Source organism: Rhamphochromis longiceps, linkage group LG10 (genome assembly GCF_057381845.1).
Source record: "Rhamphochromis longiceps isolate RC_006_pf linkage group LG10, R_longiceps_female_GT1.1, whole genome shotgun sequence".
NCBI classification, from domain to species: Eukaryota; Metazoa; Chordata; class Actinopteri; order Cichliformes; family Cichlidae; genus Rhamphochromis; species Rhamphochromis longiceps.
Genome location: NC_140566.1, coordinates 21,633,903 through 21,660,440, shown reverse-complemented (window position 1 = coordinate 21,660,440; position 26,538 = coordinate 21,633,903). Strand labels below are relative to the sequence as shown.

Below are 26,538 nucleotides of genomic sequence, written 5' to 3'. Positions count from 1 at the left end.
TTCCTCAGCAAAAAAAGGCGACCACATAAATCTACTTCAGCTTAGTGGGTGGCAGTAATGATGCCGCTTGGAGTAAAACTGAGTGTCAACCAGATTTTTTTTTAAATTGTTGTTACACTGATTCCGAGTATTATATGTAGATTATTAATTTGCATGATTAGAGTTCTTTACATTGCTCGTCTTTTTTTTGTTTGTTTAGATCAGTTAGATCATCTGCGCCGAGACTTTTGCACGCTGCTGTATGCATGAAAATCTAAACGACAGCGCTGAATCCAGATCAGCCACACTCAGATGGCTCTGGCTTTCTTACACCATCTGACACAACACTGTATCTCGCTCCTTATCTGCTCTCACGCTAGAACCGCCGACAGCGGCACTTCAACGTTCCCCCTCACAGACCCCTCAAAGTAGACCAGCACTTCGCGGCATTGTGTTTTATATAAATCCTGTCTTGATTCTCTGTATTTCAAATCAGCCAGCTAAGAATAACAGAAAGGGTGGAGCTTATAGATCAAACCATCAGCCAAACACCTCCACCTGTGACCAACAAACACTCCCAAACCAACGGGAAATCTAGCAGGCAGCTAAAATACAAAAATATAACAAGAGCATGTTTTTTTGGTTTTTCTGTTGGGTTTTTTGTTGTACTCTAACTTTCTCAAAGCAAGGATAGGCTTTAGAAATGTGTCATGCTTAAAAATGAATCAATTGTCATGAAAAGTGGCGTTTCACCATTCATAGATATATCATTAATGTTTCTATGTACAATATTCAGTTAATATATTTGTCTATAGACCTCATCTACATACAGAAATCAAACAAGTGATACAGGAACACAAGATTTTGGTTACTGTTTGAGAAATTTTAACAAGCAAAAAAAAAGAAGAAGAAGAAAAGAAAATTGTAACATAGCTTATCTAGTAGCACTCTTGGTATTCATCCTAGCTAGCGCCATTAACACAATGAGCAGGTGGAGGGAGGAATCAGTTCAGGAATGAAGGGCTTCCTTAAGCAATAAATCTACTGGAGAAGCCAACAGAGGGGTTCAATTTTAGATTCAAAAAATAAGAAGAAGAAGAAGAAGCAAATGAATGTTCCTTTTCTGTACAGAATTGGACCCAAGCTAATTTCACAGTTCTATGAAGTCCCTGACCCTCCCACAAATCTTACATTCAATACGGCGTCAGGTAAGCTGTGCAAAACCTTACTTTAACTGGCTGGTCGCCATTTCGTTGCATGTGTCTTTGGTACAAAACATAATCAAAAGATAGTGTGCAAATATTTTTTTGTAACTCTAAAAGAAAAATATCTGTCATCCTTAAACCCCCCCCCCCCAAAACCCCCAAAGACGAAAGTACCAAAAACCAAAAGTAATCTATTGCAGAGCCCTCCTATATACACAGACTCTGTGGCATCACGCGACAAGAGCTTCCATTTGTTTATGTACATTCAGAATATCTTCGAAACAGCTGAAAGACACAACAAACTCCACCAGCGTGTCCCTCATCGCACTCGCTATAAGTAGTCCTTTCCTAGGCTGGGAGTTCTGGCCGATCACCTCTCCTCGTTCAGCCCCGCTCACACTCACTCACTCTTACGGAGACGCGCACACACACACACACACACACACACACACACACACACACACACACACACACACATACACAAGGCACAATGAATAGAACTCTGATCAAACACTAGTATGAACACACCAAACTGCCTGGTCATCTCTACTGTACAAAAAAGGGAAGCCGGTGCCGTTCGCTGGGAGACACAGTTATTTACAGTTTCCTGGAGGAGATGGATCACTGTTTATGTCATCTCTATCGCCGCCAACAGCACCACCATCATCATCTTCCTCACTTTCTGTCTGATCCCACACTGGTCTGTTCCACGCAGTCCAGTTATAACCAGCACAAAGGCCAAAAAGCACCATGCTACATGCGCTTCCTCTTCACATGGTCAACTATGAGCCGTTAAGCTTCCTCCTGCCTGACACGAGCTTCAAACCAGCAGGACGCCTCTCGCTTAATAAAAGCTCTAATGATAACTCTCAGCTTTATTGTTTCGCAGGGATGGCATGAACATATTTAGGCCTTCAATACAAAATATTTCTTGCCACCCCGTAACGCCTCGGAACAAGCCGCTTTTTCCACTGCAGCTTACAAGGCCATTTTCATCAAGGTGCTTTACTCGATTGGGTTCATTTGACAACCTCAAGTCCACTTTTGTTGCCCTGTGAGGTGAAAGTCTTCTGAGAAATGATAACTGGAACTTTTTTCATGTAAATTCGTCCTTTGTCACTACAACCTCAAACAAACGTGTGAAAGTATTCCAGTGGTTACGCTCATGCGGCTGTTTGTCTCAGCCTCCAACAGAAACAACCCTACACAATGCTATGTTAAACACATCTAATCATCACCAGTGGATTTAGGACGTGCTATTAGCTATACACCTAACCATCACTTGCTTTTAGAGGCGCTTTTCCCCCCCAACGAACGTTCACAATGAGTTGGGAGAACTGTGATGCGCTGATTCTGCACGCAGTGCGCAGAGCCAGAAAGCTAGGGTGTATGCCATACAGATGACATGGCAAAAACAAGCACACATACCTACACACAGGAAGTGGTATGTGTGTTTGTGTGACTAACAATGTGCATGAAAGTCTGGGTTGTAGGGGCATGCAGAGGGGAGCATAGTTACAACAGGACAGCACGATCGTAATACTGAGTCCACTGCTCTCAGTGGAAGGCGGCCTGTCTAGATTTTGGAGGTGGGGACTCGCAGGCCGACCAGTCCGCCAGTGGGATCGCCGCGTCCTGTGTTCTCCAAGATCTTGTTGACGAAGTCTGAAGTCTGCCCAGCAACAGGTGATGGCACTGCACACACAGATACAAAGATACATTAGAACATGTTTATACTAAATACTAAAAGTAAAGTTAACTTTTACTTTCAACTGAACTAAAATACGTCTACTGTATCGATCAATTTCACTGCCTACCTGAGCCATTAAAGCTGCTATCATTAGGATTATTAATTTATTATTATTTATTGATTTTATTTTTCATTGCGTAGAAAGCATCTTTATTACTCTTTTATTTAATTGGAGGACTGTTTATGTTTGTCTGTATACACCAAGCTCAGCGGTGCTTCCAATTTTGCTGTATGCTTGTACTCAGCTTATCTAATTGTGAAGGTTATAGCTGACTGAATATGGTGATAAATATAATCAATGCATCTGCCTATTTATTGTGGTTATCACTTTGATACATCATTGATTATATCAATTATTCATTATCAAATATATTTGATAGTTTTGCAATGAATTTAATTCTGATGGTCTTTAAAATGTTTTTTAAGTTATTCTTAGTCATCGTTCACAGTCACCGTAAACTACAGTATCTCATTGATTGGTGGCCAGTCAACTGTAAAAAGACCATATTATGCTAACTTAGAGGTCCACGATTTCATTTGGGGTCCTGCATTTTAGGTTTTACATGGTTTAATGTTCAAAGAACATTCGTTTTTCTAACCTTGAAAATCGCTGTAGCTGTACTAAAAGTTAAAAATGTATCTTTAACTCTTTACGCCTTGAGAGCTTACAAGCAATAACCCTTGTTTCTCTTTTCTCACTTGAAAGGTTTCTGTTATATTTCAGGCCTCCTTACAGAACAAAATGACTCTGCCTCGGCAGCTACTCTTGTAAAACCCCAGAAACTATTCTAATTGTCATCAAACCACGTGTTTATTAATACATACTGAGGTGTAAAACATGTTATTAAGAGGAGGCAATGATATGTTGTCTTTATGGGGTAAAGAGTTAAGTCTCCACATGCTAATAAAACCCAGCCTGATCAGATTGGTCAGCTAGCCCAGCAAAAGAGGCAAGAGAGAGTGTCGGTTACTAACTGTAACCAGAGACAAAGAGTCCTGAATAGAAATATTCGGCCGCTCAAGATGGCGGCCGTCCTGCTCCTGCACTGTCCCCGACTCAAAAAACAAAAAGATTTTATATTTGTGTTGTTGATGATGTCTGGTGACCGTTTCAGCTGTGCGGTCATTATGATAGCAAAGATGTAGCTTAGTGCAGTGCTTGCATTTGGACAGTATCTCACAAACATGAGTACACCCCTCACATTTTTGTAAATATTTTGTCAAATCTTTTAATGGGACAACATTGAAGATACTAGTCAGTGTGCGGCTTGAACAAAAGTGTAAATTTGCTGTCACCTCTAAATAACTCACACACAGCCATTATTGCCTAAACCGCTGGCAACAAAAGTGAGTACACCCCTAAGTGAAAATGTCCAAATTGTGTCCAATTTGCCATTTCCCTTCCTGGTGTCACGTGAGACGTTACTTTTACAAGGTCTCAGGTTCAAATGGGGAACAGGTGTGTTGAATTGCTCTCGCACTCTCTCGTACTGGTCACTGGAGGTTTAACATGGCACATCACGACAAAGAATTCTCTGAGGATCTGAAAAAAAGAATTGTTACTCTATATAAAGACGGCCTAGCTATAAGAATATTGCCAACACCCTGAAACTGAGCTGCAGCACGGTGGCCAAGACCATGCAGCAGTTTCACAGGAGAGGTTCCACTCAGAACAAACCTCGCCATGGTTGACCAAAGAACTTGAGTGCACGTGCTCGTGTCATATCCAGAGGCTGTCATTTGAAAATAGATGTTGCCAGCATTGCTGCAGAGGTTGGAGGTGCATCAAATGGCTATCATTCCAGAAGGAAGCCTCTTCTAAAGATAATGCACAAGAAAGTCTCCAAACAGTTTGCTGAAGACAAGCAGACTAAGGGGGGATTACCTGTGGTCTGATGAGACCAAGATAAACTTATTTGTTTCAGATGATGTCAGTGGTGTGTGGCGGAAGCCAGGTGAGGAGTACAAAGACAAGTGTGTCTTGCCTTGCATGATGGTGCATGATGGTGCATGGTGGTGGGACGTCGCTATTTGGGGCTGCATGAGTGCTGCTGGCACAGGGAAACTACAGTTAATTGAGGGAACCATGAATTCCAGCATGTACTGTGACATACTCAAGAAGAGCATGATCCCCTCCCTTCAGAAACTGGGCCACAGGAAAGTATTCCAACAAGATAACAACCCCAAACACACCTCCAAAAAGATCAGTGCCTTGATAAATAAACTGAGGGTAAAGGTACTTGACTGGCCAAGCATGTCATCAGACTTAAACCCTATTGAGCATCTGTGGGGCATCCTCAAATGGAAGGTGGAGGAGCAAAATGTGTCTCCATGATGTCATTATGGAGGAGTGGAAGAGGATCCCAGTGGCACCCTGTGAAGCTCTATAGTGATGGAAAATAAGGCAGTGTTGGAAAATAATGCTGTCCACACAAAACATTGGCATTTTGGGAACAGTTTGGACATTTTCACTTAGGGGTGTACTCACTGTTGTTGCCAGCGGTTTAGACATAAATTGCTGTATGCTGAGTTATTTAGAGGTGACAGCTAATTTACACTGTTACACAAGCTGTACACTGACTACTTTACATTGTATCAAAGCGTCATATCTTCAATGATGTCCCATGAAAAGAAACAATAAAATATTTACACAAATGTGAGGGGTGTACTCACACTTTTGTGAGACACTGTATGTGTTCAGATGCTGTCTAAATGTTACTTTCAGCCAGGGATCTTTTCCCTCACGACTCACGAGTTGTTTCAAGCAATTGAGGCACACTGAAGATAAAAACTCCTGTTGACATGGATTTTGGGCTTTGTGAATATGCAGAACATCTGCATGTATAAAGAAAAAGCTTCAACACTAAAATAAAGTGATAAAACCCCAGAAAGCATAATACGGGCTTAACTTGTGTTTCTTTTCGATTCTCACCAAGTGTCTCCTTTATGAGTCTCTCCAGAGTGTCAGACATGTTGGTTGGACGCGGAGAAGAGTCCTCCACTCGCTCCACTATCTCCTCTTTGATGGCGTTGATCACAAACAACAGCCGGTCTGCAGGAAAACACCAGTTTGACCACAGATTATTCACAAAAAATTCTGTGCTTTTGTCTTCTGGTTAGACACTGTAACAATTCTTTTTAAAATTGGTGACAAGTATGAGCAGTTATTTAGTTATTCTTATCAATCATGATCTTATTTCTAATCTGACAAAGAAAAGAAAAAAAAGAAAAAAGTAAAATGTCATAACAGTCACTGTCATCATTGTCTATTAAGTTTCCGTTGAACTGCCAACAGTGCAAGAAAAAATACATGCAGATGTTGTTTCTAGTAAAGATTTAGATCATGTAGCGTCAGAGCCAACGTACCGTACTCTGTGCTGAGTCCCCAGAGCTTCACTTTATTTGCTTCATATTGGGCTTTCTTTTTTAAACGGCAAGCTCTGAAACACACAGACAGAAAGAAGAGTTTCTAATCAATAGGAGGAAAGAGGATCTCACTGAGAAACAAAGGTTATTTTCAAATCAGCATCTTTATTACAATCAGGCTCGAGAGGGTAAAGCCTTTTGAAAATAATACTGTTGCAGTCATCAGGACTTTACATATGGCTGTTCTCCAGCTGTCATGTGTACACAGCGAACACATGAATGCGTGGTTTACCTGGAGGCCAGCTTGTTTTTCTCCTTGCGAGAGCGTGGCCGTGCAGTCAGTGGTAGCTCGCTCACAGGAGTCAAGTCGCTGATCACCTTGTTCAGTTTACGAAGCTCTGTGCCGATCTGCAGCAGCTTGCGTGGATTGGGAGTCAGGTCTTCCACATCTGTGCGGCGAGACTTCTTCAGCATGTATTTTCCTTTGTAAAGATCATCAAAACAAAGGAGTTAGACATCAATCGCATTTTATATGTTTCAGTTCTCGAAAACATGAACAAACACTAGTTGTGCACATGGTACTTCAAATTAACCAGCCAACTGCAAGTGTACCTCTGTTTTTTTAAATTGCTTGATCTGGTTTTAAATAGGGCTGTTCGATATAACAATATATATCGGATGACGATATAAAAACGTCTATCGTTTCATTTTACGCTATCGTTTGTTTCGTGGTGTCGCAAAATAAACTGTTTACGGCAATATTTTTTCATCGTTTTGATGGTCACTGTAGTGGCTATATTAATTTCTTAAAGTTCTCTCTTTCTCTTATATTTTATATAACCACACTACGGACGGACAAGCGCCTGCTTTTATGCGTTGTCGTTAGCAACAACGACGGTAAAACCATTGCGTGTCCGCTTGTTTATTTTCTACATAAACCTTTCACAATAAAGCTCAAGATCCTGTTGAGACTTTTCAAAATAAACTGAATCACGCGAAAGAGTATGCAGAGTGTTTACGGATGAGAAGTAAAAAAGAGCCGCCAGGTGCTAAAAAATAAACCTTAGAGTCAAACGTTAGAACAGGCTTTTCCCTGCAGCACGCCGTGTAATAAATACTCACAAAGAAAACGGCAGCCGTTACAACTTATGTCTAAAAATGTATAGTTTCATGCATCGGTTAAAACATTCGACTACAGGTACACGACGCCCTGCTGGAAACACTTCACGCAAGTGGAGCTGCCTGAGATTCACATAATTTACAGAAAATGTTAAATTTTTGTGATTTATATCGTAATCGGGACGATAGATGTCGGGATATGAGATTTTGGTCATATAGCACAGCCCTAGTTTTAAATAAAGATTTTCTACGCACCAACAGCTGGTAACCTGCAGTGGGTCTGACAGGTGTGGGGATGCATTAATAACCTAATTATTAATCATCAAACAGCAACTTTTTGACAATGACCTTAACTTTTAAAAGCCTGAAACTATGATGATCAAAATCCAACATGAGTCATTTTATTCAACTTAAAGAACTCCCTTTACAACACTGAATAAATAAGAATATGGATACAAGACAAATAGTTTGCTGCATTGCTGCAAACAGAGGAGTCCTTTAATGTGTGAAATAAAATATACATCTTTAATTTATTTAATAACTCCAGTGTGATTACTCAAACTGTAGCATGACTGCAACATGCTGTGCACAGCTGCTGCTGTGGAAAATCCAACCGATCCAACCAGCCTGTCTCTGATCACTCTGCATTATCCACTAAAAGCCGTATACGATCATTTTTATGCCGATATTGGGCATGTAAAATAAAATGTCGGAAACACTTAAATGCAAAAGATTATTTAATTCCATATAAAACTGAAGCTCAAAGCGAGACTTTAATAATGCCTGCATGCGCATATAGTTGTGCATGTGTGAGTACCGTGGAGAGGCCCGTTCTTCTGGTACAGGTTGCTAGGCAGCGTGTGTCTGTCCCACTCGGACGGCTTGAGCATGCGTTCCTGTTTGGAGGGGGTGAGCTGCTCGCTGTACTCCCAGAAGTAGCGGCGCTTTCCTCTCTTTCGGCTGGAGACTCCTGCTGTGAGCCCTTTAATGTCCTCCATCAGCTCCATGTCACAGCCTGACGGAGGCAGAAGAGAGAGACACAGAAGGAAGGGGAGGAAATTAATGCAACAGAGACAGAGACAAAGAAAAGGATGTATTGTGTATTCAGTATTGTGGTGACACCAAATACCAAGTAACACAATACTGTAATCATCTGCTTGTAATGTAGCAATGTATCATATTTTTTTTATACGTTCAATGAGATTATAGTTACTGAAAATGGGACCACACATGCCTTTTCACATGTCCAAATTACTTGACCTCACTCTTAGCCACTTAATTTTTTAATGCTTTTTGTTATGGGTATTTGTTGTGGATTTATATTTTATGTTGTACGTGTAGAGTTTTTTCAATGTTTTGGGTTGTACAGCTCCTATCTTGATCAGGTCTCTCTTTTAAAAGAAATTGTAATCTCAATCAGACAACCTGGTAAAATAAAGGTAATAAAAATCACTTTAACTATTTTAAATAGAGAGTAGCTACCTGGCTCAGAGAAGGCGTCACTCATGTCATCGTCCTTGTCTGCTTCGTAGTCTTCGTCCTCCTCCTCTTCTTCCTCCTCTTCATTCTCAGACAGCTCATGCTCACTGCCAAAACCCTCATCGTGGTCTTCGTCTTCTAGTTCCAACCCATCTCCTTCCTCTTCCTCTGCCTCTGCCTCTTCCTCATCCTCCTCATCCTCCTCATCCTCTTCCTCTGTCTGCGGGTGGCCTCTGCTGCCCAGTCTGCTGCGGGTCATGAAGAGAGAGTAGTTGTGCTCCTCTTCCTTGGTCTTCTCCGTACCCTCAACAACCAAAAGACTGCCAGCCCCGCTGCAAACACCATCGCTGATCACCAGCCCAGAGGTGCTGGTCTCCAGAGCCTGGCTCGCCTCAACCAGCTGAGGCACAGTGGCAGACCTGCCTACAGGCATCTCTCTCCTCGCTGTCCCCTCTACTCTCCTTTCAAAGCTCGCCAGGCCACCCGAACAGCTGGCGGCGGCAGCACCAGGTAGTCCCACTAAGGCGGCACTTGCTGAAGTAGAGGCTTTCTCAACTCGAGGCTGGGAGAGAGGTAGAATGGGATCTGACCTCTCAAAATCCGTCTGGGGAGGCATGTCCGCTTGGGTCTTATGTACAGCACTGACACGGACTTTAGCCTTGCGTACAAAGTCAGAGCTGTAGGAAGTTGGGGCTCCCATTTTGGTTCCACGCACCATGGGCTTTATTTGAGCATGACCATGGTCCTGGGTGAGACTGAGGTGGCTCTGAGTCTTAGCCATAGTCTCAGTGCTGGAAGGAACAGGTCTGGTTGCTCTTTGGGAGCCTTCAGGAAAGTCCGGGAGAAGGCTGCGCGAAGGACGGGAAGAGGATGTGGAGCTTGGTGAAGGTTGAACAGAGCCAGGGCCTGATCCTTGGCCGGGGACCAGGAGAGTCTTACTGTGACAGGGAAGCTGGGATGACTGAGTCTGGGGCAAGCTCAGGTCAGCGGGAGGGTAGAGCGTCTCACCCACAGGCTGTGAGTCCTCACTGTTGAGCTGAGCCAGCGTCGGAGTTCGACCAATCACCTCCTCGTCCTGGTAAGGACTGGAGAAGTCATCCAATCCCAGGAAGTCCACCTCTTTGGTGCCCCAGATATCACAGCTGGCCAGCCGTGTGTATCTGTGAAATACAGAGAGACACAGACTAGCAACAGTGGAAACCTTCGCCTTCTTGTCATAGTATCTTCATTACATCTTTGCATTGCAGCTGTTTCCTATTTTTGTCTACATTTGAATAACCTAAGCTTGTTAAATCTTTAGAATACTAGCTTGTTGATGCACATTTTTACCATGCAAATGACCCTGCAAATACAATAATCAGCCGACCAACATGATCATCAGAGAAAAACTAGAATTTACAAGTTATTATTCATGAAAAACTACTAAAACACTATTTCAGCATGCTAAACATTCATGCTCTGCTGTTATATATGAAACTTGAAGATGAGTAACTGACTGAAGGGAAATATTGGAAATGTTCAGCAAAACCAGTAATGGAAATATTCATTTACTGCAACTTGCAGTGAAAACCTGTTTTCCCCACAGAGGGGATGCTAAATGTGGAAGTGCACTTGTCTCTACTTAGAACTGCAATGGCAGCCTGTCACATGATGGCAATGGTCCAGTCATATAGCAGTTAAACAGCACAGCACAGCGTGACTCTTCCACTTTCACTTTTATCTTTGCAGAGCTTGAGACAAATGCATTTTTCCAAGCTGGAACATTTCAGAGAAAATCTGTAACTGTTCAACTTTCTTTTTCAACTTTACTTTTAACTTAGTTTAAAGTTTGTAACTTCAGTGAGAAACCAGTGATAACAGTGAAGCCTCTTCATGCCACAAGATATAAACAGGAAGCTCTGAGGCTCTCTCAGCACTTTCAGTGCGGTGAAGAAAACTATAGTTTGGTAAGACCAGCAAGCACCAAACGTTATTTTGGTGCACCAGAGCACAACAATATAACAAAATTAATCTGAAGTTGCCGAAACACACATTCTTAGTCAAAGCTGGAAAGTATGGTTTGCACATTAGGAAAAAAAGATACAGCAGTTTCCTCTGTTCCACTTCGGCACAACCCAAACCTAAGTCTGTATGCAGCAGATTTTTCAAACCCTGCAACAACCAGCACTATTCCACCCCGGTTTTAATGGACTTTGTTTTTCAGAGACAGTAGTCTGCCCTCAGTTTGCACTCAACATTGGGGAGGGGAGTACACAAGCTACTCTGGCAGCAAAACATCAGGGTAGCTGCAGGACAGACGGAGCATCACCTGAGACCCCAGGAGACTGCGGCAGCCAGCTACTTTGTTGTTTACAGGCCTCTTAAACCACTTCCTGCCTCCCGGCTAACCGACTATCTGCTTCAAATTCTCATCTGCTGCGTCTATTTGAGACCAAAAGGACAGGCCTTCACAATTACTGTTCTACTTCTGTACAAACCTTCAAAGCCTTCTGACCTTTCTCATGAGGCTCATTGAAAGACGTAACAACAGATTTAACTAAAACCAGATTTAACTTAAAATCAGTCGTATCATCAATCGCAAGCTTATAAAAAGCAGGGGCCCACTACAGCCTCCTCATACTACAAACCTGGCGTGACCACAGTAAGATGATGGTGAAATATCTAAATAATAGTTTAAAAATACAGCATAACTGTGAGTTTCAGATTTTAAATGTTAGTTTAAAAAAATACAGGAAGCCTACCTATCTTAATAGCAGCAAATGACATGAAAAATAAACCAGATCAACAACATGTTAATGCATCTCATAATAGTTCAACACTTTCTGCTCCGTCAGCTAACCCACGTGATTCAAAGCAAAGACAGAAAAATTTAAAATTACATAATTTATAAGAAACTATCACACACACAAAAACCCACCAAGTCAACTTTACGGGACTTTGTTGATCAAACACTGGATGTGTTTCTGTATGATTTCAATATTCAAGTTGACACATGTAATATGTGACCTATGCATTTTCAACTGTTGCTAAAGGCTTCTCGTTTTCGCTTCTTTCTTAGAGTCAGTGATTTGCTCCATTTTTCTGCTGCTTTTAAGCCTGGCTTTGTATGCTCTGTATTGGATTTTGTAAAGCACTTTGTGACTCTTTGAAAAGCACTATATAAAGTATCTGCTAGTTATTCATTTACAAACCAAACCAGCTTCACAGAGTTTAAGAGGTCAAAGTTTTGTGTGTCAGTTACTTGTTGTTGTTGTTTAACATGGCCTAAAAAAAAAAAAAAAAAAAAGCTGCAACACATGAATAAATCATAAGTACCTGGTGAGGTCTTCCCAGTAGGAGTCCCACTGTTCGAACGCCGAGCTGCTGCAGACTGTCTCACATTCACCCAGACCCATTAGCTGGTCCACGCAACCCTCAACCTCCTTGCCTCCATCCCCGACCCCCACAATGCTGTCCCCACAGGGGCTCTGCTGGTGGCTCATGTCTCTGTCCTGAAGAGAGCAGCAAATTAAAGAATTACCTCCATGCAGCTGTTATAGGATAGGATGATCTGTAAAGTTAGAGTGCATGTCCTTGTCCCAGACACAAAGGATCATGGTAAATGGACTGGTCCTACTCTAATCAAAGTGCTTCATACAACATGCCTTATTCATATGAGCACCTTTTTCTACCTAAATGCTTTTCCAACAGTCATGCATTTACACTCCAATGAAAGCATCGGAGAACAAATTGAGGTTCAGTATCTTGCCTAAGGATACTTTGGCATGCAGACTGGAGCAGCCAGAGATCAAACCACCAACCACCTTCCTCCTAAACTTCAGCCATGCAGTGTCATCATTTCACTATCTAACTGAATGTGTAATATTCCCACAATCTCCTCTTCTGTTACTGAGTCAAGGGCACCGACTAGTGAAGATTTCACATTGAAGTCATGCTGACCTATTGGACATGAAGTGCCACCGTTTCATTTTATCTGATGATTAGACCTTGTGTGAGATTTTGTAACAATTAAATGCTTTGTTGAGTTTAAAAAAAAGACCTTTAAAGTCCTCCAAAGTGTTTAAAGAGACAGAGAGCTGATCAAGGCAGGTGGTAGGGTAAGTGATGTTGTATGAAATTCTACTTAGCTTAGATTTCATTATTGAATGATTTAGTTAACTTTCATAAAAGACATTTATGATAAGAAGCCACCACATAATGCCAGCAACCAGGTGTTTGACTGTCTGGAAATTCACTACACAGCGGTCCCAAACAGCAAAAGCCATAAAGAACCTGCATGAAAGGACCAAGATCAGGGAGCCCTGCAACAGATGGTACAACCCCCACAGAGCTCTGATGTCAACATTGTGAAATCAGTCTGGGATTGCATAAAAGGGCAGAAGATGCTGACGCAGCCCCAGACAGGATTTCCAATACTCTTGTTAAAGAAAAGAAGAAAAAACACCCCACTGTGCTGAATAGCTTAGAAAACTCTGCACCCTGACTAACTAGTGCTGCTTTAATAATAAATGGGTGTCACACCAAATGATAAACAAACTAACTAAAGGAGATGGAAGGTCATCCTGCACACCATCATCTCATTAATGGGTTACTAGGGTGAAAGAAATTGAGAGTGAGGCAGTCAATCACTATTGTTTAGTCTACAGAGGACAGTAAATTAAGGCAGACACCTGCAGCTGACAACATGATCGGTGCTTCATATCGTCTGCCTGTGAGCCTGGCAAATGTCAGACAGTTTCTAAACAATTAGACACGAGTCTCTGCTTTGATAAACGCCAGTCTGGAAGTTAAGCCGAGTCCACGGCAGCATTCATTAAACGTTTCTATAAACCTCAGGATTTCTCACCATTACTGAAATAATCCCTGTAAATGGTGAGGAATCACGTCCGACCTCAATATTTTCAATTGTGAATCTTGGCGAAGAAGTCCTTTTGCCATTGCAGCAGATGGTTTGACAGGTATTATCTATCACATAAATGATAGCTTCATTCTACGGAAGCGTCCCAGAAAACCAAAGTGCCTTCTGTTTCATCCCAAATGATATCCTGCCTGTTTTTCTGTTTGCAATTAATAACTAGCCGTAACTAACCAACTGCGAGGCTGATAATTTGTGTGAAAATCATCACAGGAAATGACTTTGGCTTGTTTATATGTGTTATGTTAAAAGCCTAGGGACATATTAGTTCACCACAGTAACACTGTTGTGCCACTGCACTCTTGTCAAAGACAACTCGGGCTGAAAAATAAATTAATCGATTTATACCCACCAACTTCAGATCAGCAAAGTCCCTACATGACAGGCCCTGATTCAGTTTGGCTTGACTGTTCCAGTGATTTCTATTTAGACATCGCACACAGATTTAACAAATTGTCAAACAAGTTGCACAATTTGAAATGTTTACAGGAGAAGACCAGCGAAGCAAAGATGCTGAATTGAGAAATTAAACTGATGAAATAACTTTGGTTTCTAAGGTTTCTTGAAGTCAATGTTAGGTTAGAAAAAGAAGAATTGGAACATTTATAATATGGTTTCCTTTAATCAGACGAACGATACTGGATTTCCTGCAGCTTTCCTGCTCTGTGGCCCCTTAAACAGTGTGCTGTGTAACCTTATATTGATCTTTGATATTTGTGGGGGTGCTTGGGCCAAGCTGACCCTTGAGCAGCTGTGTCTGATCAAGCCCCGCCGGCAGAGACTGGGTCTCCACTGGCGAATCTATAAATGTGGCTTAGCACAATCAAAACCTTCTTAGTTTACAGCTCAGCTACTTGAGTATGTATGTTTAGAATAATCTTGGTGACTTTCAGTGTTTATATTGATTTTTTTTGACAAATATATATAAGTCTTTTAGAGCAACTGTAGCACTTAACAAGAATCAATATAACTGTATATACACACATTCACTGCCGTAAAATAACTTCTTCTTATTTGAGAAAGCTGTTGTGACTGTGATGGGGGACGATATTGAGTTGCTGCTGTTGACCTTTAAACTCGGATCCTTCATTTGGATGCAACTCAGTGTCAGCTCAGCATGAGCAGCTGTGACTGATGCGAAAAGAAGCCGGATTCAAAGCACGGTTACCAAGGTCTTACGTCTTTGTGTGTGTCTACTCACCAGTTCGTACATGAAATCTGGGTCAGAGCTGGTGGCGAGCAGCTCAGTGCTGGTCAGAGCCTGGTCAGCAATCGAGTAGTTCTGAAAGGCATCCCCAAAGGGAGGCTCCATCCCACTGACGCTGGGCTGCAACAAACACGGGGGGGGGGAACACTTGATTAAACAACAATGCACAGCAACACAAGTAAAATCTGATAAACTCAGTTCAACCTTTGTCTTCCTTTTAATGTTGCTCAGTTTTTAAAAGATTATTGTTTAAAAGAATATTGTTCTGTAATGTTTGTTGTCATATTATCAGATGTGTGTTGTTGTTTTTTTAAATCATTACTATCTGAAAGACACTTCAGATGTCATATTAATAACTACATGTCCTCATCAGTGCCCCTCACATGTGGTGTCCCTCAGGGCTCAATCCTTGGTCCAGTTCTTCTTTCTTTATGTTACTCTTTTCAAATGTATCTCCTACAATTGCTGTGCAGTTGGGCTGCCACAAACAATTATTTTGGTAGTTGAACAGTCACCGATTATTTTTGTCGATTAGTCGACTAATCAAAGCATGCATCCATTGAACGTAAAACTTACAGCTTATTGCACCAGCATGCATCTGCTCTTATATAGCTATCATTAACTTACAGCCTGAAGTGTTTTAGGTATGTGTCAACCAAAAATAAAGACAAGATGATAGTTTATTAAACTTTTAATGAAATTTGCAGATTGTCTCGGTGGAGTTTAATAAACTCGGCCGTTGCTCCTTGCTATCTAAAATATAACAGGACATTGGAGTAAATTCTCTACCATTTCACACTTCTGTTTAATCAGTTTTCTGTTTGATGTTTATTCAGCTGTGTAAAAACTATAACTTTAATCTCAGCCAAACCGATTTACTGAGGAACAAATAAAACACAGAAAAAAAGCCAAACAAGAACATTTTTAAGTTATCTAAGTGACCTATATATCATGTTTAATGTGAGTAGCGAAAGACCGCGTGGGGTCTGAAAACGATGTGCCAGGAGTTTGCTGTTCTCACCGGCTCTAGTGAGCCTTGACCCTGTGTATACAGCAGAGCTGCTGCTGAGACCTTATTCCTCTCCGATAATCTCATCAGTGTCTCTTAACTATTTCATCCTCCTATGTTAAAATTTAGAGGTGACCGCACTTTTGAGGATAAAGCTCCTAAACTGTGGAACAGCCTTCTTCAGCCTGTCGGCTCTGTGACTGTGGGTTGTTTTAACCGACTGATGAAAACTCATTTTTAAAGGACCTTCGCCCATATATTTCTCGTTCTTTCAACATGTGCATGCAGGAAAGAATGTAAGACAATATGTTTGAACATGTATACTTGACTTTAGTGTGTGGTTTTATCTAAAGTGTTAAGCACTTTGTAACTGTGCTATAGAAGTGCTATAAAACTAAAGTTATTACCATTATTTTTACATTTTGTGTGCCATACTTTCAATTCTGCCAGGAATTATTATAAGCTAGACGGAGGAAGCTACAGGTGTTTTCTGTGTGTATTTTTGTGTCATTATGATCAAGGTTTGTACAACAGCTGAGTGGACACACAAATCCGACTTGAGTGCAGTTATTTGAATTATGTAAGTTCACAGTTTAGCTGACTTCAATTTCTAAAGATAGATGAAGCTATCATTTGCTGCACACAGACCAGTTTACCAGCGGGACTGTTTTGCTACGGAGCTGTGCTCTTGGAATATGTGCAGAATGCGGTTTGACATTGTCTTATTTGAAAGGGTTTCACAGAAGTGCAAGTTACCAATGCACCTCCCAGATGCATCACATCACAAATGCATTTGACCTGTGCAAAACAGGCTGGTATTTATCGATGCAGTGTTCACAGACAGTGGGTTTCAGAAGTGCTCCCTAGCTCACGCTGTGATTTGCACTAAAAAAGTCATGTCTGCCGTTTTGTTTGTTTGTTTGTTTGTCCGAAGGCCTGAAGAAGAAGAAGAAAGTGTACTTTATTGGTCCCCGTGGGGAAAATCCCTCTCTGCATTTAACCCATTCACTCAGTGAAGCAGTGGGCAGCCACTGGGCGCCCGGGGAGCAGTGTGTAGGGACGGTACCTTGCTCAGGGGTACCTCAGGGTAGCTGTTCAGGGGAATCGAACCCCCGACCTTCTGATCATGGGGCCACCACTCTACCTACTGAGCTATCCCTGCCCTCATCACCAGTCAATATTGCCTTGATTTCAACATCATCTGTTGAATCTTTTAGGGATATTTTGTACTGTACATGATTACATTATCCAGGTCTTTGCAATGTGACACTAATAAATGCTCAATTTGCCCACGCAGTCTTTCACAGAGTGGTGATCACCTCCTTATCCTTAATTTAAAAAAAAAAAAAGCTTTTTCTTTTCTTTTTTTCCAAATACCCAATCGTGAGTCTATTGTTGCCCCCATGTGCTGCCCCTCACAATTAATAGCATAAAATTGCGTTCATACCATTTACTGTTAATCCTAAAGTTTTACATGACTGCCAAATCCTTGAATACTCTTTCTGTATATTTTACATAATATCAGCTTTTTGGGATCTTGAATGAGATGAGTCTTGCCTAACCAACGGGAGACATCCTAAGGCTACGTCCATCTTTTATATTGAGTTCATGCTGTTTCTCAACTTCTTAAATAGTCTGACCGACTCTGCATCTCATCATTCCTACATAATATAATCAGTCACAATACAATTATCTGTCATTCAATCTTCCTATAATCATTAGATGTATTTCAATAAACAATAATACTAAAAACTAAAACAGAAAGCAGTGTGCATTTATGAGAGAGAAAAGAAAAGATAAAGCACTGACTGTGCAGTCATGTCTCATGTCAACAGCAAATAAATAAATAAATAAAAAAATTTTCTGCATTTAGAGCACACACAAAAAAACCAAAAAAACAACCAAAAACACTGCAGCTATTGTGCCCAAACACGCAACTATGAACTGAGCAAACTTAAGCTGGGCACTGAAGCATAATCAAATACATGAATGGGAGGCTTTTTTCCATCCGCTCCCTCATACAGACAACTTTTCATATGTGATTTTATTCTGCTCCCCCTCTACTGCCACACTGGACACCGAAACACGACATAACAGACATGAAAAGTGAGAATAATTTTACCACCATTGGAACATCAGAGGAAGTGTCTGCGTGCACACCGATCTGATTAATAATCAGTATAACCCACAAACATGGCTACTGACAGGTGCATCAGGAAGCAACAGCACCTGCTACCCTGTAATGCTCCCAGACATGCTCCATGACTTTGACAGAGAATAATATATTGTAGTTAAAGGTTATGAGAAAAAAATCATGTTACATTCAGTATATCAGTGATCTAATATGTCAAAATAATGGATAGCTGTCTGATTTTTTCCATCATCATCATCATCAAGGAAAAAAAAAAAAAAACTTCCATCAGCAATAGAAAATACTGTAAAAACACTCCTGCAATTTAAAATAAAACCCATTACTAATATATCTGCAATAAAGTTAACATCTACAGATATTACTCCAGAGCTGCTGTTGTTATTTTTGTTCTAGCGCTGAAGTTAAACACGTGTCTCAGCCCAACAAACCACCAGCATCTCCTGTTCTTCACTCTAACAGCTGAGGGAATTATTTGATAAGATTGCAGCTACAGACGCGCTGCAATCACAACATACTTGCACATTTTGCAAGATACCACAAAACCCTAAGAAACAAACAGTCCCTGTGGTATCTAATATGAATAATAAAACAGGAGAAAAGAACAGCAGAAAAAAAAAGAAAAAAAAAAACACTGTCAAGGCTGACACCATCATTTCCGGGAGCTGACTTTGCTACGTTGCTATTAATTCGGCACCGCAGAGAATTACAAAAATGTTAAAGCCTGCTCAGAGTTGGCACTCTGCACTTATTTTTTTAGAAGGACTGAGAAAGTCGCTCACAGTCAGCCCATCTGGCTTCAGCAGCTGTTTGGATGCAGGGTCTACAGACATCATACAGCACTGGGGTCAGTCACTCTCCTCTTTCAAGCCCCTGAACCGTGTTTCACATCTACGATTCTGTCTGTCCACAGGTGTTTTGCATACTTGCTCACAGGAAGTTTTGTCTCAGATTTTTGTGGAGAGTTCATTCAGACCATTTAAAAATAAAAAAAAATCAAGTCACTTTTTGTTCGTGGGTTTATGGGTTAATGGAAAAAAACAAATCAACAACAGCGACAGCACAATTTCCCCTCCTCCTATCGTACCTCTTACCTGAGGCATTGCCAGGCACAGCTTAGAGCTCCAGTGGTGGGAACCTCTGGGTCTCCTGTCCAGTCCCAGTGGTGTGAGGTTGTCCGATCAGCACAATAAATTAAGGGGGGGGGGGGGGAAAGGGAGACTGTGAATAATTGGGCTCAACCTGGTCAGGTCTGGTCTGTTGTGGTCTGGTGCGGTTCTTGGTAAGCTTCAGGTCTGTGGTTAGAAGAACACACAGAGAGCAAGTATTAAAATCAAAAGAGTTGAAAACAAAGAAGTAGATTTTAACCACAGCTGCTGTGTTTGGTTGTTGTTCTCAAACGAAACCGCAGGATGGTAAACTGTGTAATGTTAAAGCAAACGACAAAATAAAGTATACAGAAACAATTCGGTTCTGTTTCATCAAACAACAGCCAAAATATTCAGCAGACTGAAATAACTTTGTGACATAAATGATGCATGATGTAAAATTGATGCAAGCAAGAAAAACACACATGAAATACTAAAAATTGTGGGTAAAGATCATTAGTCTCTATGACTCGAGACTATAAACGGAGCACCGAAAAGTAGACAGCAACGCTCTACCAAATTTGTGCCACCTTCTGATCCCTGTCCTCATCAAACATTCGGTAAGCAGCCTCTTTGTCAAACTCAAATGCTGCCAAGCAATCGCTCACAGTTAATCTGATCTGTTCTGAGTCAACCGCGCATCAAGCTTAGCTGCAACCTTTTTAATTACCTCCGTCACCATCATCAAGCTTGGTTCATTCTTTGCTTGTTTGTCATTCGCTCACTTTCTTGCATCACCAAATGATGGCAACATTTAGATTGATCTTTGGTCCTTTTGCTGCTTTTGCATAGCAAACACACGAGAGTCTGCGTGGAGACACGACCCCAACAGCAATCTGTCAACACAATATCACACACGAATCACACTCCTCTCTGAGCAAGATAACAACATCACTTCCTCTTGCAAATGAACTTCTCACCCCTGAGCTATGTATACACGCTTTTGCATAGAGACAGGAAGTGGGCAAAAAAAATTTTTTTTAAAAAATACACAGCCGTGCACGCCTCTGGGACAAATGCATTTGTAAAAGCAACACCTTCACCAACATCAATGCACATGTGAGTAAACAAGTCTCTGCACACACACATACACACTAACCACCTTGGTCACCCATTTGGAAGCTCCTCCTCCTCTGAAATACAAATTCTCTTATTACCATATCATGATGTGCACTTCCTTCCTGGGCAGCTGTGTCTGGTTTCATGTTTAGAAAAAAAAAGCAGAGTGATGACATATATGGCCTGAACAATAACAACAGCATCAATCCAAACTCGCTGCTATCACAGAGGGGAAACAGAAAGCCCGTGTCCACAACCAGAGGTCCTCAAAAACATGTGGAAAATGAGCCACCGTTATCCAGTCGAAGTAGCACTGAATCTTTTCCAGCAGCACAGTTTAATCCAACTCACTACCCAGTGGGTGACACAGGCTGTGATGCAGAGCCAGATATTTATGACCGACCGTGGCAGGCTGCAAGAACCCAGAAGAAGAATTCCTCTCTCTGTTTGGTTGGACTTCAGAGATAAAAGCGCCTCCATTAGGTGTTGTACATTAGGACTGAGCTTTATTTAAGGCCACAGCAACCTCCGCTTATATCAGCATTCTTGTACGAGCTCAATCATTTCTGTTTTTTCTCCAAGGCTGCTTTTGGGAACATTAAAGATTTTCTTTCTTTCTTTTATAAGGCTTGCTATGAAGATAGAAAAAGTCGCTCAACAGGTCAGATTCTTTTGCAGCATAATGTTTACATCTCGGTTGAGTCTGAACTCAGGGTCAGCTTTTACCCATCCAGACCAAGTAATAAAACACAGCACTCACCATCAGTAATGTAAATGACTTCTGATTATGCTGCTAGGATGCACTCTGGCTGCATCATTCTGCTCACACGCTTTACACCATTTTTACAATATGAATTGTTGTTCTCTATAACAACTCTTGGCAACTAATTTTGGCTTTTTTGGTCATAGCGCTATTTCACTGCAAATCTATGGTTTCTTGTCTACAAAATGCTTAAAATAGTTGTCTTTGTTTCTGTGTACAATGAACAAACACTGGGTGATTGATATAAATGTCAACCAGTAGAAAAATACCACTGAATGCAACATTTTACAGCTGATCTGTTAGTATTTATTAAAGCTTGTGAAGTCAACAAAATACCAAAACAACCTTTTAGCACGTTGTAATTCAGACGATCTGACTCTGCACCTGATCTGGGCACAGCTCTGTTTTCAGGCTTCAGAAGAAGACTTTGGCCATAGTTCAGAAAGAGGGCCTTGCATTTGAGTATTTTAAAAATGTATCCCATCAGATGGAGACACTGGCCTGCACCATTTATACACCTGTGGTGCACTGAGTAGCCCAAGCCAGCATATCCTTTTAACAATAACACATGTTGAGATGTCTCATCCCATTTAAGCAGCATACAGACCCACCTAGGCCACATGACTGAAGCAAACATAACAAGGTAAGCCTTGCAGTCATAAACTGATCATAACGCTGGTGTATCTGCTTAATGCCAGCTGTTATTTATGGGTAATATTTAAGATCCCTGATATCATTTTTTTTAAACCTCTCTCAAAGGTTTCCCCCACATTTAAAACATGTTCTCAAGTTTTAAGCTGCATTATTTTTAATGTTTATAATGTATGTGTCTCACCTATGTGTGTATATTTATTTTGTGTGCTTTGCTGTGTATTCATGTGTGCATTATTAGAGTATGTAGCCACTGCTGATTGACCTGCTACCCATCTTGGCCTTGGCGATTTTCAATAATTACACTTGTGGTTAAATAAAGGAAATTTTAAAAAGTAACAACAACACCTGCTCCTCGTTTCTCATCACTGCACTGAATGATTAAAACGATAGCAAATAATGAGCCGATAGCGAAACTGCTGCATTTTCAATACCAAAAACCATTTACTAAAATTAAAAGCAAAACAGAAAGCGTGACTATAAGTGTGAGAGTGCAACATGTGTCACTGTGCTGAGACTAAATCTATAGATTTGTGGGAAAGTAGCGTTCAAAGGCGACCATTAACTTTGAAGCTTCAGACATTTATATGTGGAAAAAAGCATTTAAAAAATCATTTTTTTAAAACCCAGTGGTGTTTGTTTCCTCTCTTCCCTATTAGTTCAGTGCACTGAGGGTTAAAAAAAGAAAAAAAGGGGGGAGTTGAGTGTTGAGTTCAAATCATGAGCTGCGCTATCATGCAAACAGCTCTCGTTCTCCACAACACTGGACGTGGTCCAAGTAGGCCAGTCAGCAGTGTCTTATTTGGAATGAGTTACCTACTGATAGCAGTCAGCCCATGATCCCTACAGTGATAACAAGCATGAGACAGCAGTCTGTTTCTGAGCACGGACATGTGAGGAAGTCTGCAAATATCAGAAAAGGTCACCAATCCATAAGTCGTATAAGAAAACTAGGTATGAGCGCTCACTGACAGGCAACTGTGCTTAAAGGCTGGAGATTATTTATTTATACATAAGTTTACGACTAAGTGGTACAGGCACAGAGCTGGCACTAGAGCTGGCAATTATTGATTATGTGTCGGCCATTCAGAGGAATCATCTAGTGATGAATGATCACAGTGTTTGTCTTCTGACAGAGAAAAATATTAATAACTTTAAGTTGCTTTTCACATTTAGGTAACTATCTTACACCTTGAGATTTTCCATGTTAAAACATATACCAACATTAGAAAAGCAGCTGTGTTTATTAAGGATGTACCAACAGACGTTTATCTATTTCTTTCTCTCTGCTCTTATATATCTGGAAATCAGTTTCATGCATTTTTAAGAAAAACAATGTTCAGTTTTTTTACAAACTCCATGAAAAACTGTTATTTTAAACTTCAGCATGAGCAAGGATTTGATTTTTAAATCTTGAGACTGATTTCAGTTCACTGAGCAGCTTTTACCACAGCATCCTCCGCAGTGAACAGATCTTAACTCTTGTTTCGCTTTTCTGAACTGAGAGGTTTCTATCATATTTCAAGCCTGCTTATAGAACAAAATGACAGGGTTTGCACACGAAGTTAGTGAGGATGGTCTCTGCCTATGCAGCACAGAAAAACCAGATACAAATCCTAAAGGTTTTCAAAGCTGCAAAAAAATGTTGTCTTTATGCGGAGAAAGAGCTAACGCAGCAACTTCACATGGGAAGATTCAGAGACTTTTTTTTAAATTGAATATGTTTATATATTAAGCCAGCATATTAAGCTATAGCTCTTTTGCACACGTCTGTTTCAAATCTCCATATTTTGTCTCCTTTTCTGTCTTCAGCTATTTATTTGTACTATTTGTATTTATATGTTCTATTTCTATTGTATATATTAATTGGCATCTGTGGGTGGACAGCAAAGAAAGAATTTCATTGCACAAAGAAATGCCTTTTCTCTTGTGACACATGACAATAAACACTTTGAATCTTGAATCTTATGACAGTGTTTTCACTAACCCTGCAGCTCAGTAATCTTTGCATTCAGCATCTGACAAACATCAATCATTTCACTATATATAAGCACTGATGGCTGACGCCTACTTCACTTCAGATGTTTGATTTTAGTCCACAACGTCATACCTGCAAGAAGATTACAGGTAACACAGCAGTTCCAAAACTGCAGGGCGGCTGGCTGCCTTTGAGAAGGACAGAGAGTCATTGTGCTGGACGGGCACGTGATCGGAAGAAAAAAACGAGACGTGAAACTTAACTGAATTAATTGGATTGTCACAGACAAACATAATGCATACCACTGTGGCAAAAATTCATGCGACTCAGCTACCTCCTCTTCTCCTGCCACGACAGGCCTGCTTTGAAAGGCGTAGATAAACGTGAATCATTTGGAAACTATACAGAAAGAAGAGCTGTTTAAAGGTCTTAAAGCAGTCACAAGATTGCAACAAACAAAGTTAAAATTCAAAAAAACAAACAATTTAAAAAACAAACAAACAAAACAGTTAAATCTGGTGATCCCCAATAAACCAGTCGAGTCTAAAATATTTTCAAATCAATCTCAAGTTCACTATCAGCACTGCAGGACAGGCTTTTGGGTAATTAGGTTTGACGCGCTCTGATCCCAGCATTCCTTCAATGGTAAAATTACTTTGCTATCCAGGATCCTTTTCTCCTGTTCATGAAAAGCACTGCTTTCAATAACATATGGTTTCAAATTATTTATGATAAAAGCAAATAAAATCAGTATTTCATGCTTGAAGGCATTTTTTTTAAACTACCCTGCATTTGAGGCATATGATGGCCTGATAACTGTATGGTACAACACAGATGTTTTTATCCTGTTAAAAGGAGCACTCATAACTAAAATCAAGCACAGATAAAAGGTGATGAATGCAGGGTGAGCTTTGTAACATCAACCCTGCACAAAGACGCAAATACTATCTGCTTCTTACTAAATGTCTTCCATGCACATATTTGCACCACTTCGTGGTGGATGCATTTGTTTTGCAAAAGCGTGCGCATCAAAACAATAATCGGAGTATACCGGAGTGGTGTACATTACAAATGGCCTATTACAAAACACCAGTAAACCCATAAATGTCACCAGTATCTCACCAGTCACTGCACTCATCACAGATCCTCAGCAAAGCAAAACAAAGCCTCAAACTAACCATTCTGTGCCAACACCCACGTAATCCCAATCCTCCATTGGCCGAGCTGAGAATATGTCCCGCCTCTACGTGTCCTGGAATAGCCGTCGCAGCCGTCAATCAAACGAGCTGCTTCATCACAAACAGCCTGGATTCAGCCTAGGTTGAGGCAGAAGATAAACAACTTGGAGGCCTACATGCCCGTGGCCTAGATAACCGTGTTTCACAGATATTTAAAGTAAAATCCACCACCTACCACAAAACCTCAACGCAGCACTGCAGTACGACTCAATCTGGGGCACGTTTAGTCATTTATATCGAAGAAGAAACACTGAATCAAACGTTTAAGTGCCCAATCCAGACGATAAACTATAAAGCAGTTATCAAGGTGAAAACCCAAAGTAATATAATAACACTAATAAATCGTCACTAAGGCCATTTCCTCGGTGAAAATATAAGTCTGCTGTTTGCCTTCAACCACATGGAAATTTCTGGCTGTGTCGAGTTTTTTTCCAGCTGCTCTCGATGTGTTGTGCATTGGGGGGCGTGTACCTTAATGAGACTTCGGGCTGCCTGCAAAAAGTCACAGTAGAAGGGGTTTCACGCGACTACCGAGGCTTTTCCTACCACAAATACACCTCCAAACAGTCTACAATTGCTCTGCCACACATATAAAGGCATGCTGTGTAGTTTTAAGTGCATTCCAAGCCGTGCAGGATGACTGTAGGTAGTTTTAAAGTAGAGTTCAAGCCAATCTTCTTACATAAGTACACTTTTGACCACGCTGATCCAGAATCAGTCACTTCTGGGAACTGACCCACTACACCTTAGAGGACTACATCAGCTAAACAGTCTGTCTTTTGTGGACAGGTTTTTAGGCTCGGTGATCGAAATTTACCTGAGCTCGTCGTAAAGCATTAGCTAGCCACATTTCTCCACTTCCTACAGGAGCTCAACAAACTGCGGTCCAAAAAACAGAAAAGAAGAAAAAAACAACAACCAAACAGCTCGTGTTTTATTCCTTCTGGTTGTGTTTTTAACGCGGAACTGGACAGTCTCGCTTCCTTTTCAGCTGCAGCCTCAGTCAGTATGGCCTCCGTCCGCCCCCTTCCTCATCCCAGCTGAAGCCCGATACACAACAACAACCGACCGACAGTTAGCTTCAAAGCTAATCCGCCGCGGCGATGAAAACACCCATCCGCTGCCAAGCCCAACTTTCCCCGAAACGGATGAAAAACGGTCGTACTCACTTTGAGGACGCCCCCACACACGTTTCTCTCGGTGTTGGACCTCGTGTGTGTCCCGTGTTAGAGATAATAACGTTCCCTTTTCAATGGAGTCCGCACGCTGTTACAGCTCTCTCGGGTTTGTTTTGTTTTTCTTCTTCCTGACGGGTTCCTGGAAAGCGCGTGACTGCCTTACCACGTGGTGCGCCGCAGGGCCAATGGGAGAGCAGCTCGAGGCTGGACCTTAACATCCTGCAACATTTCACCATTGTTTCCCACTTTCTTGAGGAGGTTCAGCTCATTATTTAATAAACAATTTATTAGACTTCTGTCTGCTTTAGAAAACTGAGACCAAGCACTCAAAAGAAACTATCCCCA

At 41.1% G+C, this 26,538-nt stretch overlaps 1 protein-coding gene across 2 annotated transcripts; it reads right to left on the bottom strand.

Moving 5' to 3' along the window:
* Positions 1–248: 248 nt before the first annotated feature.
* On the bottom strand, positions 249–26,327 carry crebrf (creb3 regulatory factor). 2 transcript variants are annotated; one of them, XM_085420925.1, is made up of 10 exons: positions 26,185–26,327; positions 19,266–19,473; positions 15,015–15,140; positions 12,214–12,389; positions 8,902–10,058; positions 8,237–8,434; positions 6,593–6,782; positions 6,301–6,374; positions 5,867–5,986; positions 249–2,879 (listed from the first exon to the last, which is right to left on the bottom strand). In XM_085420925.1, exons 3-10 carry the CDS (start codon positions 15,123–15,125, stop codon positions 2,761–2,763), a joined length of 2,145 nt encoding a protein of 714 aa, XP_085277051.1. In that variant the 5' UTR covers positions 15,126–15,140; positions 19,266–19,473; positions 26,185–26,327; the 3' UTR covers positions 249–2,760. The 2 variants fall into 2 exon arrangements, with proteins under 2 accessions (XP_085277051.1, XP_085277050.1); XM_085420924.1 differs by having other exon boundaries at positions 19,273–19,473.
* Between the last annotated feature and the right edge of the window lie 211 nt (positions 26,328–26,538).